Genomic DNA, 16,644 nt, shown 5'->3' with positions numbered 1-16,644 from the left:
GTTTAGTTTGGCAGCGATCTCTCTCTCTCTCTCTCTGTAGCTCGCTGTCCATCAAGACACTCCAAATGAACTCTTCACACTTCTCAACCACCAGCCAATCAAACACTATCAGGACATATTCTCTAAAGGGGCTAGAGTCTTTTTCCTAATAGAGAGGAGAGGAGATGAGATTAGAGGAGATGAGATTAGAGGAGATGAGATTAGAGGAGGAGAGAGGAGATTAGAGGAGGAGAGAGTGTATTTCATTCAATTGCAGTAATTATGAATATTTCATTCCCTCCTTGTCCTGATGTTGGTTTGTTAGTAAATTGGGCAACACAAAAAAAGAAAGGAAACTCGAAGGTCTAACTTTTTTGGCTACTAACAAATGATTTTGTTAAACCAGAAAATCCATAAACCAAAAATGTTTCTCAGTATAATCAAGGCCACTTAAATTTTTGAATCTACTTAGTATGGAACGAATAATTGATATCAAATAAAATATAAATGTAAAATATATCAAAATGTAAACCTAAAAAAAGAGCCAGGAGAGACATAATATAAAGCAATAAATGATTTGTGTGAATATTAAAATGGGCAGTACTTAAAATAACCACAAATAATATTTCAGATATTAGGCAGGATGGGGCCAAAAGACAGTTCTGCTGAAGCCTGACTGCTGGAGGATCACACAACACTCACTGAGCTACACTACTGTTGTGCGTGTGTTTGTGTGAACCTGACCGGGACTATCATGGGTTTCTGCTGTAACATGATCGCGCTCTGAACAAACCTTTACTTGTAAACAGATAACAAGCCAACGCACCCTTCTCTGTCAGCAGTAACAGGACAATGGGACGGATGAGGACAGATGAGGACAGAGAGGCTCACATGCTACTGTAATGCAAAAAATAAAAAATCACAATGCTCAATACGCTCTAACATTACACATAGATAAAAAGAAAATGAATAATGGATAACCACTCGGGACCCAAACTGGCTGCCTGGGTAATATTATCCTGAAGAGTATAAAAGTTCTATGAACAAGCTCCTTCAAAAAGGTAAGTGCCACATGTCTAATGACGACAGCTCCACTCCTATAAAAAAAGAAAATACTGGTACTTTAAACTAAATAAATGATCTGCATGCTGTTGACATTTCTAAATGCCTGGATCAACATACTATTTATTGCTTTATTTAATTAATGTTAATTGCTGAATATAACGAGCTCAGGTTTCATTGTTGCTCATCCTGTTGGCAAGCTCCTCCTTAAATCAACTGTAAAACTAGCATTAGCATATTAACAGTGAGTTTAATCCTCGCCTGCAGTAAGCAGGACGATAAGTAATGCGTCATTAAGCAGAGATGGGATAACAGATAAAGAGAGGAAGTAGTAACAGAGACAGAGACAGCGAAGCAAAGAAACCCTGGTGACTCCTTCAGTGACCTGCTGCCTGATTCTGGGTGAGAGCGCTGAGACTCGACAGCCGCAGGCATTTTTGGAGACAGTAAAAATAACTTTCCAAACAATAAGAAGCTCCCATTAAAGTGGGACTGAAAGATTTATGACTTCCGATGAGGACATGTGGGAAAGGTGAGAGACGACGGTAGAGGGAAGAAAGAGAGAGGAAATCACCTGTAATGTCACACCGGAGAATGATGTTTTCACGTGAGAAAGGTGGAGGTGTGCGAGGAAGCGTGATTTTTAACCTGCAGTAAAACCCCGATGAATATGTTCTCAAATTCTAATTGAAACCTTATAGAGGTGGGAGCAGCACTAGAGGATTTCAGGTATTGCGATTGTTGACACAGATGCGGCATGTGCACTACAGTACATAACTGAAACTTTCACGTCTGGCAGTATTCCTTTCAATCCAATTAATACGAAAATTAAAGGGGGAAAGATAAAAACTTGAGGAGACGAACACTAACAACAACAGATCGCTGCACAATCTTTGCTCATTAGGAAACAGGGTTTATGAAGCACTTTTCTTTAAGCAAAGCCTCCACACAAAGTATTTTATTGAATATAACCGTGTAATTAATGTTGACAACACTTTATCTTTTCAGTTGTGCATGTACCTCTACTGTTACTATCAACAAAAATATATTTACAATGAAATGTGCTTTAAAGTACAAATCATGTTGCTAAATGATTGCTAATGATTCTATAATGATTTGCTAAAAGACAAGTTCTGTGCCATACGAGGTGAGAAGCAAAAACAACCAACAGAAGCTCAGAGCTCTGTGATATGGATTCGTAATAACAGCTATATGGCTAAAAAAGATGAGTCTGGGAAGAGCAAGTTGTCTTAGAGGTTTGAAGTGAATAACTCCGATGAACTAAAAAGAAAAGAGGACAATCAGCCAAAAACAACATAAACTATTTTGTGATGGGTTCAGACCAGCCTCAGTCATGTTGACATTCTGACCCATTAGTACTCAGTAGTCATTACATGAGTCATCCACGCTATTAAGCAGGACAACACCCATCATTAAACTTGGCCTTCATTTGAACTATCCACCTATAAAGCTTTGTGACTGTGTCTTGCAATCTCTCTGCAGAAAGACGCATGAAGACCTGCCAAACAACTGAAACACCACCGCTGTGCTGACGTCCTGAGAGCAGAAGTGCTCATGGTGCTCGACCCAGTTAACAGTGACACTACCTGCACCAACCGAGCTCGTCCTGCTGTATCTTTCTACCTCTCAATCCATCCATCCATTTGTTTATTAATTAAATATTGACACAGAGATATTTAAGAACAAAAGTTAAAGGTCACAATGGCACAACACCCACAAACCACACCCATAGACATTAGAACGTCTTGCTACTCTACGACCAGACCTCCACAAACCGATTCCCATCCACCTCGCCCACAGATACCATTTTCACAACCACCTTCACTCTCTCATTTCGTGGTCCCACTGCCCGAACCCTCAAACTCATCCACAACCAATGGGCTGGATCCCTAAGGTCATGTTTGAATTGGCCAGAAAGCACCTGAAGCCAGCCAAGCAAACACCCAAAAAGACAAAGTGTTTCTGTCTGCACCTCCAGCACTTAAATGCTGCAGTTACCACACGTCAGTCAGAGAAAGATGGAGGAAAAGAGAGTGGTGAGAAAGAGAGCGCGAAGGGCAGAATGAAAACCAAAACACGTCTTTGTGAGTTATTTCACAGAGAAAAAGAAAAACATGAATGTCCTTTTCTTTGATGCAGAAATACACACATACTGTAAATGTGGGCAATAAAATTCTGATATGAGCCTTTCACAGGGATATTGATATCAACCTTTGTTTGCTGATGAGCATCAATATGAAACGTTTTATCTTACAGAATAAACAATGCAGAAAAGATGTGCATTTATGTTTACATTTAATGTTTCTTAGTTTAAGCTCCATATATTTGGTTCTATTTATGCATAGTTATTTATAATAAAGTGTGTGTGTGTGTGTGTGTGTGTGTGTGTGTGTGTGTGTGTGTGTGTGTGTGTGTGTGTGTGCACATGTGCATGTTAAATGTGTTAAATGCCAGCGTTAAATACTACCTATAAATCAGCAGCTGAAAGTGATATGGCAGCGAGGAGATAGATTTATGTTTTTCCGACAATGCTTAATAGCTATTTCTCTGCTTCCTGCCTAACAGTCACACACACGCAGCCACACACATATTACCTGAGGGACTGCAAATCACAGCATGAGAAAATCAGAGCTCAATAAGGCACCGGAAGTGCAAATGACAGAGTGAAATTACCAGGATTTATGAAGTAACGTTAGAATCAGTCAAATATTCAATTACATGAAAAAGGTTTGAAGCAATTTAGGCCTTTTTTATGACATAATAGTTACAGAACAACTTTGTTAGCCAAGATCAGCAGCTAATCTATTACTGAAATACCAATACCATTCTAAACAAACTGTTTAGAGTGGTATTTAGCCTGTTTAAATCTATCATACCAGCATAATTACAAAGCCTGTCTCATCTCACCTCCCGACTCATCATCGAAAGACACAGACACAGACAGACAGGGACATACCTAATCAAAATAATTAAAATGGTAGCAGATTGTGTTTGGCAGCTTCTGCCACGGATCAAATCTGTACGAGCCCGATTGTTTTTCCCACGCCTCAAATCGCAGAGGCAGGAGCCATCAGTCACTGTCAACGCTCCATTTCTCACTCTCCTTCCTGTCTGCTCCTGTCTCCCCTGTAGGCACAACCATTCAGGAATGAAAGCATGCTGTAGCGCAGACACACACACACACACACACACACACACACACACACACACACACACACACACACACACACACACACACACACAGACACAGACACACACACACACACACACAGACACACACAGAGACAGCACTACAGGCCGTGGTTTGACAGTGACATCACTTGCACTTGCTGCGAGTTAAAACGTCAATTCAGGCGCAGTTTTTCAACACTGTCTGAAACCTCATTTCACTTCACTTGTTTTCCTGTGGTCTCCGGTCAATCAAGTATCAATAAGGTATATTTTATTATTTTAGAGGCAGATTAATCACTAATATGTGGGTGTGGGCCTGTGTCAGCCAACAACCACAGCACAGAAACGCCAAAGATATGTACTTTTGGCTGACATTTTGTTTTGAAACCCTCAAATATCAATATTGTTATCAGTCTCCACTGATCCGTGGCTCTAATAAACTACGGTGGTCGCAGCTGCCAAAATCTGCCTTATCCACTTTGTAATTACATAACATAGCATACTAAAACTAATATTAGACCCTTGTATGTATTACAGAAAAGAGCGATAAGTCACATGTGTTGAAACTTAAAGATTTAGCTGACTTGAAAATATTATTGGTTATGTGTTAAGCCAGAAACGGGCTGCTACCTGAAAACCTATAAAAGCTGTTTACGTTAACAGAAACTGAGGCAGATCATTGAACGTACATTGAAGCGGACGTGAGTGAAACTGTGGAATTCTTTACACAATTATTTAAAATGTTGCTTTTAATTGTCAATTTAAGCGTATTGAGTAATATATATGGTTTAAATTGATTAATGTATAAGTGAAATTTTAAGTGACTCAGAAAAAATTATTGCTATCTGCATTTATGTTAAGTTATATATATGAAACGATTTTTCTCCTTCCTGCTGCCTTTTTAGTTCGTGGTATGTGTATTATTTTGGGGTACACAGAAATAAATTAAATTAACTCAACTAAAATTACAAAAAAGAATGTCCCTGTACAAGCTGGGCTGCTTAAAAAATAGATTATATGGCGTGAAAGGAAAGCAGAGGGAGAAGAGTCATTGGGACGAGAGTGTCAAAATTCTTGTAAAAGAATGGAGAGAGCTGTAAGAGGTGAGGTGACTGACAGTTTCTTTAATATCCGGGTGGCAGGCAGTGTTTTCTTACACAGCAGTGTGTGTCTCTGTGTGTATTTTCCAGTAGTTAGTCTCACAGCCCTGGGGATTACTCAGCTGTCAACAGACCACAGCAACCTAAAGAGCTGATTGACAGATGGAGGAGCCGTCCAAAGGCCACACCCACTAAGCGTCTAATTATAAAAGGAATCCCATCCTGAGATGTTCTGAACTTTAAATACAATTAATCTCAAACGTATAAGACCATCAGGGCAATTTGAATGTGTAGGAAACCGCAAATATTAGCAAATACTAAGAACATTGTCAATTCAAACAGACGTGTATCTGGCAAACTCCAACATACAGCGAGACCTGTCCGTCAGTGGTGCTGCAGTGAAAACCAGAGTTCCCACACCAATAGTTACGTCCAATCTGAATTTAATGGGCCTCACCTTTTCAGCCCTCAGCTCATTTCCTCCTTTCTCTCAGAGCTGTCACTCACTCGGTCAGCAGAGGGAGATAGAAAGAGGGAGCATGCTGTGCCAACTGTCTAGAGTTACAGCTGCCCTTATGCTTTTTTGGGTCTAATGCCATTAAACTCTCAGAAAGCTCAAAACACCGCGACTCACACAAAAGAACACCAGTGTGCATGAACGCACTTTTCTCACACATTTACATTCACGCATGCACCAACACAAACGTATACACACACACACACACGCAAGGACACACACTAAAAAGGGATGTGTGTGTGCACGTGTGTGTGTGTGTGTGTGTGTGTGTGTGTGTGTGTTTGTGTGAACTCACATGTAGGTCAAAGAGATGTCCCATCTCATATCTGTCAGCACCCAGAGTTTATTTACCTGGTTATATTATCATTTGTTGACCTAGTCACATGATCTGAGAGCGGGAGGTGCAGAGCCCCCGGCACCCCAGAGAGCCCAGTCAGGACATGATGAGAGAAACGGGCCTGTGACCTAACAGCCACACATGCACACGCACAGCCACATTCTGACCTCCTCATTTTCTCAGATCTCCATTTCTCCCCCCCTCACCCTTAAATCTCATCGCCATCCCTTTTCCTTTGACTTTTGTCCCCCTCTGCTGTCCTTTCCACCCCCCGTCTTCTCTTCTCCACTCGAGCAGTTGTCCACTGAGGCTCTTTCTTTACGCTGCTGGACTCTTGTTCTTGTTAACACTGTAATGGATGCTCTGGCAGCCAACACCAACAAATGACAGTACTTAGACACACCGCCGAGTTTCAGCTGCTAAATGTTAAAAATATTTTGACACAGAGGAAAAGTGCAAATGAATCTCAACCAGCGTATCTGTCATCTATTGAGAGAGTGTCCTCTCTATAATCGAGACGATTTCCCCTCAGTCCCTTGGAGGACCGATTGAATACCTCACAAGATTAAACAAACAAAAAAAGGAACAGCCATCATTTTCATAAGGGATTCGTTTTTAGCCGGCTTCTGAAAATGTTCTTCCTTTCTGGATTAACAAATTGCCAAAAAATTAAAAAATAAATCTCAGCTTGATGTCATCCAACTTCTTGTTCAAAAGAAACAAGGAAACACTTTTCTCTTGTTTGATAATTTACAAACTAACACAAACGGATGAATAGAATACATCACAGGCTGCAAACCTAAAGTCACTCAGCCTCCGAGCACATTAACTCATCTCTCTCATCGTTATCCAATGATTCAATAGCCTTGGCATCTCTATGAGGAGAACAGCACTTCTTCACTGACTCATGGTCCCACCTTCCTCTTCCTAATCCCACCTGTCTTACTTATGACAGATCATGCTCCTGTTTTATCAAATAAAAAGATTAAATAAAGATGATTTACTAGATCTGGAAGCTTTGACTTGAACCTCTGGATTATTCACTAATGGCTGCATCGTGTACGAGTAGCAGTCTGATAATATGACTATTATTTTAGCTCGGCTGCTGAAGTATGAGAGCCGCTGCTGAAACTTCACGCTTCATTTATATTCAATATGAAAATATAACCACCCCAACTTTGCTCAGTGCTTGCAGCTGACTGGTGATATAATAAAAAAAAGGAGACGCTACTACACACTCACTGTGACATCACCATTTGAACAAAGGGAGAAGCAACACATGGGGACTCTACTGGACGGAGGTTGTAGAAACATCATGCAAGTACGAGAAAAGTTAGGAAAATGATCAAACAGATTATGAACTGAATTCTGTTTGTAGAAATAACTACTGAACCTTGTGCACACTCTGCAGCTACATCCACAAATGACACCACGTGTGATCAGGATATGAATCAAACTAATTCAATTCAAACGTCCTTGCACCAGTTTTGAGAAATGAAGTATCTTCTACAGGAGCAACCCATTCACACCCAAGTGGTTTCAAAAGGGTCTAATTCGATTTTTTACATTGTTTGTGCACATTTGTGCAAGCGAAACAAACATCTGTGCGTCATTATTTCTCAATGTATTTATCTGAAGTGCACTGCGCTTAACTGGAGAATTAATGAAAAAAAGAGTTTTGCTTGTACAAACGATGTGATGTCATTTAAACATGAGGCCTATGCTTAAATAAATGTAATGTTTAATTTCTCACAATCCGTGTGAGTACAAATGTTTGTTGCCTTTGTCGATTAATGCAAAACCCGCCAACTTCAAAAAGGTACAGACTAAAACTTGTGGAACTTTGTCCCGTACTCTTACACTTTATGCTCAACTTCCTGTCTGTGTTGAGGCTTTTCATTCTTCAAAATGTTTTACTATAGCTATGTGGGCATCAAGTCAAAAGACCCTGATAAATTAACTCACAAATGACATGACATACATGAGTAATCCTATCTGTAACAATTCTATGTTTGTTTTAAGCTATTCCTCCACCGACATGTGTAAATAACATGTTTAAAGAGAAAGAATCTGAGTGGAAACCTGCGTTCATCCTCCCTCATCCTCATTCGTTCCCATTTCCATCCTCTCATACACTTTTCTTCCATGATCTACTATCTGAGGAGAACAATGCTGCATCGATAGCTGATGTAAACAGTACGCACACTGACCTAATGCCCGTCTTCACTTTCTCACACAACTACACAAACGGACACATGTGCAAAGTCAACATTGAGCTGTCTGTTGTTTCATCTGCACACGCACATCTGAACACATGGAGCAGCACACAAGCAAAAACAAATGTCCAAACATACGTCATGCCTGAACTTTCATTAATTGAATTTGCTGTCATCCTGAACATCATCTGTTGACACAGGCCTTCGCCAAGTTTATCTACTTCCCTGCTCGCCGGGCTTCTCTCAACCTGTTCCACTTTATCTCATGTTAAATCCTCTTAATCCTCACTCGCATTCACTTAATGCCTCGAGCCCCAGTTTCTGCCTGAAATAGCGAAGTCACATCAAAAGACAGTATCAGAAGACCAGGGCCTAGTAACCAGTTGTAGTTTAGCGTTTTTAATTATTGTCTACATTATTTCAATTGAGGGGAAAAAAGCTCCTGCACACTGTCCAACTTGCAATCAGCAATTTATTTTGCAGCTGCTGCAACGTTTCCGTACTCGACCAGACAAACATTATTTTAATTACAAATCCGGTAATAAATAGAAAGTAGATCTGCTTGAGCAAACAGAGACAACACATCGTTATTGGGGTTCGGCTACTTTGTCTCAATCATTGTTTGAATTGTATTTCACTCTATAAAGTACAACAAATTAAAAAGACAACAAAATATCAGCTAAATATATTGAGTCATTTCGCTCTAAAAATAGAAACGCCATCGTCTGAAAACCCAATTTGGTTGACCACTAGTTACAATGTGCTGTAAAACTGTTGAATAAATGGCAGGATAAAGAGAAAAATAAAAAAATACACGTAAAATTCTACTTTTCATGTGTACACGTGTATTGTTGTACATGCTCTCACTCAAACACACACTCTTGCACACACACACACCCACTTGTCCACTGCCCTCTTTACTGGAGTCACAGCAGATGTTCCACTGCCCAGGGACACGAAGCTCTAACCCACATAAGCATCTCAACAGAAAAAAAGAACGAATACACAATTACCTGGTATGTTCCGATGCCTATGTGTTTAGGATCAATCTTCACAAGCTCAGCTAGTGGATCTTGGACACGTCTTCCAATGGACACTGTAGACACACACATACACACACAGAGACAGAGACAGAGACAGAGAGACAGAGAGAGAGAGAGAGAGAGAGAGAGAAGAAGCAGGGATGAGATTTTGTCTCAAGAGATTCAATATTTTGTGTCCTGATGAACTATCTGAATCTGAGTTATTAAATATGCAAATCTATAATATTTATAATGACCAAATATGTAAATTGTCTGCATGTGATCGTGCCGGCCTGAGGGGAGGCCAGACCTAATTGTCATGGCTACTGGAGTCCCTGCACCTGTCATTTAGTTTCCTGATCGATGCTGGAAACGTGAACCTTGAAAACCACTAATTTAACCACACCCGGGCACACGCAGCCAAATGTAGCACACAAATAAACACACACATGGTCTGTGTTGATCAAAATAAGGTTTGCTTTTAACGGTGGAGTCTGTAAGGCTTCAGCCTGCTGCTGCTCATGAAGCCAAATGTCTTTTCCATGAATGTGCTGGCAGGGTCCAATGACAAGGAGAAAAATTACAAACAACCCGACTCACTCACACACACACCATAATACATGACATCAGCCCTCAACACACACACACACACACACACAGTGGGGGGGGGGGGGGGGGGGGGGGGGGGGGGGGGGGGGGGGGGGGGGGGGGGGCAACATAACCTAACAACTGCTCTCAAATCCCTGTAACAGACAAAGGATCTGCTGCTGTGGGTGTGTTATTGCCATTATTTGCAATGTAGGAATATATTCCTTCCGCCATCCTTTCTGTGAAGTGGCGTTCGTGCGTTTTGTGTGTCTCCATTTTGTGAATGTTTGAAGTTCAGTGGTGGACATGGTAGCACGACGCATGAAACATGTCAGACTTGGATCTCCGAGGCGGAACCGACAGACAAAGAGAATAAGGAGGATGGGATGTAATAGAGTAAGAGAGCATGTCTGGAATCAATGGCTTTCCTCTCCTCTCTCTCCTCTGGCTGCGGTGCGAGGCGGCTGCCTGAGATAATATTTAGACAGGGATGGAGTTTCAACCCTGGCCTTACTCAGTGCACCACCAAAACTCTCCAGCACTCTTTTCCATCTATTCTGTCTCAGAATCCCTCTCTCTCTTTCTCGCTGAGTGGAGCCGGAGTCGAGCATAACTCCTCAGCGCTTATTGAAAGTTTATGAGCCGTATACAGACCTACAGGAACAATGAAGGAATCAGTAATAGAGGAAGGACACGTTCAGGATCAGACACATCGCTCTGAAGAACTGGATGAACGTGGCGTGCAGAGGAAATGCTACCCGTAACCACCAGGTGTCCCTAGATTGCCCTGGTCCCTGCTTACTACCACTTGTATAGACAGAGTCAGAAACACTGCAGAGGAGAAGCACGCAAACACTGTCACAACATCCAAATCCGTAACGGTAACGTCCTGGCTCTTAATACCCATGCAAAGTCAAACGCTGTAGTTCTCCTCGTGGCTTTCATTAGAGGTATAAATATGGCTTTTCATGGCTCTCTGTGCTGCTGACCACAGGAAACTGGTGAGGAATAATCCGGCCTCATGTGATTTATGGCTTTTATAGAGGAAGTCTGCTGGAAGCATTTGTTCTCCGAAACTCTGAGTGAGTCTTTTTTGTTCTGCTATGTGTTTTAGCGATGTAGTGTGGGGAGAGGTTGAGGGGAGCGGTGGCAAGTGGGAGAAAGAGGGGGAGGAGGAGAGACATGAGGGAACAGCAGAGTTTCACTGATAATGTGACAATACTGTATTTTGTCAGTAACAGGGTGGAAATAAACTAATAAAATTAAAACTCTATTATATTTTTTTACAGAAATGAAAATGACTACTCAACATAATTAATTTAAGGCTGCTCACCATTACAAAATACAAAGTACATGGTGATACATCTGTTTATTCGTCTTAGTTTCAGACTTCCAATATCATTTGTTCATGTTGCTTCACCCAAACATCCAACAGGAGTATAACAGAGCCCTGTGTCCTGCAGAATCTTTGCTTTTTAAAGTCTTTTCTTCCGTTTCTTACCGTGCATCAGTTTGTTAAGTGAAGGCAACAAATCTCTAGGCAAGAGTAAGTAGCTAATCAAACAGTTAGATACAGAACAGTTAAGCCAATTAAGTGATTAGACGAACACATTACAAGTTAATGACCTGTGGGTTTTTGATTGCTAGTTGTAGAAAACAATTTGAATAGCTCTCCTTGGACTCAGGATAACATTTTATAGACAGAAATAAGTGGCTGTTTAGTAAATTAATTAATATAATAACTGCAACCATGCACAGTGTCCTCTACAACACTAGCAACTTTGCCATAGACAAGAACATCACATAAAATGTTGACTCTCCCTCAGAGGAAAGTTAATTGCTGTTTTATATACTGAATTATTGAATTTACTGTATACTTAATTTTTACATATTGTATTACAATGCACATATTTCCTATTCCCTTATATCTTATTTTATACTCTTTACACCTTAATTGTGTATTTCTTTTTATTGTTATCATCTTGGTATATATATATATTTATATTTCCCCCTGCAAGTGTACCTGCACTCCTAAGGTTGGGGTCCAGGTCTGGCATCTCTTTGACGGCCTCAGGACTCACACTATAGATGGAGGCTCCTGCCTCATTGGTTATACTATGGAAAGAAAGGGAAGGAAAAATAATTAAACCAGTGAGACCAAGAAAAGGACGAGATGACGAGCCCTAATCTAGAAGTGGGAAATAAGAGGCAGGGTGGTCAGTGGGGGAGAAAATGAGGAAGACATGGGTGCAAAGGGAAAAAATCTATGGGAGTGAAGGGAGACAAAAAAAAGTGATTACTGCTTGAAAGAGAAAATGAAAAGACTATTTAGGCAAATCACTGCCTTGCTACCTTATTAGAATCTGGCTGACCCTTTGTCATGAAAGATTAACTATTATTATTACTGACATTAACACCATTATAGCATTAATCATTCCTGGCCCTGCCCAAACATTAACATCACAATTACAATATTTGATGAAAGAGTCACTGGCTTGGTGAGCAAATATGAATGGTGAACACATTCAGATTCAGAATAGGTCGTTTAGCGAATAAGATGATTGAGTTTTATTTTAGATAATTTTGCAAACCACCTTTTCCCACTTAAATAACAATCAGAATCTAAATGTATCTGTGTGTGTGTGTGTGTGCGTGCGTGATTAAGTACAGGACATTGAGTGAGGAAGCCGCTGCAGTGCACTTGCATTTTATGTGACACTCTTGCCATCTAGAGGTCATTGGGGTGTACTGCTATTATTGAGACGAGATTATAATGCGTTTTTCCTCATTCACTGTCAAGTTCTCACTGTCACATTGCAAAATCTGCAGCTTCAGAGTGTCAGGCAACAGCATCAAACTGTGAAGAGAACCAAGTGTGTCTCTAGTTTTTAATCTTTATTGTTCGGAAAATATTTTATGTAAAAAAAAAATCATCAGGCACTGGACAAGCACTGAAACAATTTACTGAATCTTAAAATAAGAATAAATCAATAAAGATTAAGAATGATCGTCTCAAATTCATCTGAAATATAAAAAGATAGAGCCAGATTTCAGTAAAACATTCAGGTGGATGAAAACAGAAACTTTTGTCTGAGTATCCACGTTTTCTCGCGATTGAAATCAATGGATAAACTCAACATCTTTGATCGTGTTGTCTGTACAGTGAGGGGGAAAAAAGAAAAGTTTGACAGAGCAAGAAAAGATAAATTAAAAGCACCTTCATGAACTTTCTTTTAAAAATACATAAAAGATTTTATTGCTTTATGACAACTTAACAAAAAAAAACATTATTCAAGTTCATGTGGCAATTTCAGTGTTGATTATGTTGATCTGGACAATAAAAATAATTCTGCATGGCAACATTAGTTTGTTAATGTATTCAGTTAAAAGTAGGGCGCTTATCGTCCATCACAACACAGACAGGATGGTGGTACAACAAAGCCAGTGATACCCGCATTAATGCTGCCGACGTACGACTGAAGCTGTCGTATTGTTTAGTCCTTCTGCTCTCTCGGCTGAATGGAGAGAGAGAGAGAGAGAGAGAGAGAGAGAGAGAGAGAGAGAGAGGGAGAGAGGGAGAGAGGGAGGACTGGTGGAAGAAAGGGGGGCTTTTTCCTCAGGGCTGACCAATATGATGAGGGGGTCAGCACCTCCCCTGTGTGCAAAACTCAGAGTGAGGCCCTCACACACACTCACACACACAAACACACACACTCCCAGAGGCCTGGACCTTGCCAGAACAACCTTGCCAATTATAAGTATCTTGTTAATGAGGAGTGGCAGAGGCCTTCTGATGAGAATCACATTTAAATGAACTTGTCCTCGCTCCCTCTTTCCCATCCTCTGCATTCATCCCTTCCTCCACCCCACTGTTCTTTTTGTCAGCTCCTTATCCATCGCTCTGACAGCTGACATATCGCCATGGTGACGCCACTAACTAGCAGTGGCACATGACCTTCAAAGAGGTCAACGCGGAGCTGGTCATTAACCTGACACACATACAAGCACATGCACACACACACACGTTCATTTACGCTGAGTAATATACACAAGATATACATATAATTGTTGTACAAAAATATCCCCTCTACTTCAGTCTCATGCAGTTCTCTTTCTTTAACGTATGCACAAATGGACATGGCCTTCAGTTAGTTCACATGGAGAGAAAACCTCCCTCTCTGCCCTCATTCAGAGACTCAAGCACAATGGAGGTCAAGTGAAACAGTGGCAGCATCCCAGCTAGTTGTTCAAGAAACAGTGACAAAGAGAGAAAGAAAAGGAGCGATGGGACAGGCAAACCTGGAGGAGAATAGGGAGTGAAAAGAAAGAGAGGCCACCAGCCCCTATCATGTCCAACTTAATTAAGGCTGCCGCTGGGGCAGCTGGGTAACAGCACTGTCATGGATACAGCTCTGAGCTCTCGTTGCCACAGCGTCCATGGCTGTCGCCATAGTGAGGGCATCGTCCTGGCAGCTAACAGAAGGTTGTCAGCTCCCCAGCTCTCTGGCTTAAGTGGGTGGACGGTCAAAGTGCGGACACACACACACACACACACACACACACTTATACACACATAAAGTCGGTGGTCGGCTCTTGATGTAAAGCGATGACATGATGGTCCCAAAAGATCATCATATATTCACACACTCTTTTGTCTCTACTAATTTTATGTATAAACACACACAAAAAACACACCGGCCTGCCTGTAGCCCTGTCCCATCCTGGGGCAAAGTCACAAACTGGCTACCAGTTCCCCTGCTGGTCGTCTCCGAGACACACCCTTGGGCCTGACACACGAACACACACATCATGACTGGCCCCCCGCTGCCCCTCAAGAAACGTAACATTGGAAGAGATGGATACACACTTTGATACCTCATTATAGCCTTCTGGCACACACGTCTCTCATCCAAATTAAAACAGCTCATCAGATCAGTCAGAAAAGAAGAGGGGCAATAATATCACCAACTAATCTGATACAGAGGACAAAAAGTGGAGAGGAGAGGGGTGGGGGGGGGAAGAGAGGAGGGCCAAAAAGAAAATTAAGGCAAAAGCTAAGATGTAAAAACTGACTGAAACGGCAAAGCCTAAGTTGAGAAAGGCATCAATGTGACTTTTCATAGAAGTTCACATTGGTACGGAACAATGCTGTGACACAGCAGCATGCAAGAGAGCGATGTTTGGTTTCACAGTATGTAATTATGTGGCCCAAGAAAGATCTTGAAAGTGAAAAATAAATCTTGCCATTTGGAATTTAAAAAGCACCACCATGACATTTGTCCGACTGTAAAATTGAAAAATTCAGGTTGATTCCAGTGCAAATAAGTGAAAGTGTGCGTGGCGTCTGCAGGGATGTGGTCGCAGTGATGAAAAAGGCCAATCTCAAGCAGCACTACATGTGGAAACATGTTGCTGAACTGGACTAGTTGCAAGGACAAAGCTACTTGGATAAAGTCACTGCTCTTTGGCAGAGTTTGGTGTGTCCAACAGGGAGCTTTTCACAAGACCACACTCTGACAGACAATGTTACGCAGGCAAATTTTGTGGTCATCGAATTATTACCCAGGGAGCTGAAACCTCGTCCAGAAGGAGAATTGGTTGCTGCACTTCGGAGTTACAGGAACCAGACAAAGTAAAAAATTGCTCCAAACCTTCAGTTTGTCCCGAAGAACCATCGCAGAGCTGATTTCTTGTATTTGAAAAAAAAAAAAAATCACTGCAGGATACCGCAAGAATTCTCTAGCTTTTCCAGTTTCCGTTCAGGTCTACGATGAAACAACAGACGTAACAAATACCAACCAACTGGCCACATGGGTTCACTGCAGAGTTTGATACAATGGAGGAAGCCGTGCATGACACTACTGAGGTACACGGAATATCATCATCATCATCATCATCACTACCACCTGACATCAGAAACCAGGAACGTACAGCTTCTGGAGGAGATACTGATCATAGTTGCTGATATTCACACATGAGGTGAAAGTAACATATTGAGGGCAAATTTAGTTTCACAAAGAAAAAGCCGTCATTTATATACATCTACCACATAAAACATTTTTAATCCTTCTTTAAATGTATCTTATAAAATCCCTGACACCCAAGATAAGTATAGATGTAGAGTTATTGATCCTCATAGAGAAAATTCTAATTTGACACAGCAGCACAAAAGAGCAGCTGCCAAGGGGATGTAGTAAGAATTAAAACTAAGAAAAGAAACAGAAGATAAGATAAAAATAGAAATACTATATACAGTATTGAGCTGTTCTATAAATATTAAAGTTATGCGATATACATGTACAATATATAGCCTACCTGAAATTACAATACCACAGTTGCAATGCTTTCTTTTGTGTCAAATTAATGATCTACTTAACTGAGCTGCAATTTTCTTTGCAGCATTAACAGGTTGTTAGCTGAGATATATAAAACAAATATGGCATGAGATGAAAAATACTATCCACAGGTAGACTGCAGTACCATGAAGTCATGGAGGAAGACAACTTGCCATCTAGATGAGTTTCAAGTTATAAAACTTGTATAAACACACATGATTCACCTTTATAGTGTGATGTCTCCATCTGTCGTTTTTTGTGACTGTATTTAACTAGATTGCCTCATTTCATGGCCT

General features: G+C 40.9%; 1 protein-coding gene across 2 annotated transcripts in view; it reads right to left on the bottom strand.

The window, feature by feature from the left end:
* srbd1 (S1 RNA binding domain 1) overlaps window positions 1-16,644 on the bottom strand; it is a 46,799-nt gene that overhangs the window by 9,570 nt on the left and 20,585 nt on the right. For both annotated transcript variants that reach the window (XM_034609118.1, XM_034609116.1), the window contains exons 15-16: window positions 12,037-12,128; window positions 9,417-9,499 (exon numbers count right to left, since the gene is read on the bottom strand). In XM_034609118.1, the coding sequence (XP_034465009.1) occupies window positions 9,417-9,499; window positions 12,037-12,128 (175 nt within the window). The remainder of the gene's footprint in view (window positions 1-9,416; window positions 9,500-12,036; window positions 12,129-16,644) is intronic.

The sequence above is a fragment of the Hippoglossus hippoglossus genome, chromosome 15, assembly GCF_009819705.1.
Source record: "Hippoglossus hippoglossus isolate fHipHip1 chromosome 15, fHipHip1.pri, whole genome shotgun sequence".
Taxonomy (NCBI): domain Eukaryota; kingdom Metazoa; phylum Chordata; class Actinopteri; order Pleuronectiformes; family Pleuronectidae; genus Hippoglossus; species Hippoglossus hippoglossus.
The sequence above is the reverse complement of the archived record's forward strand: the minus strand, read 5'-3'. Positions and strand labels throughout refer to the sequence as shown.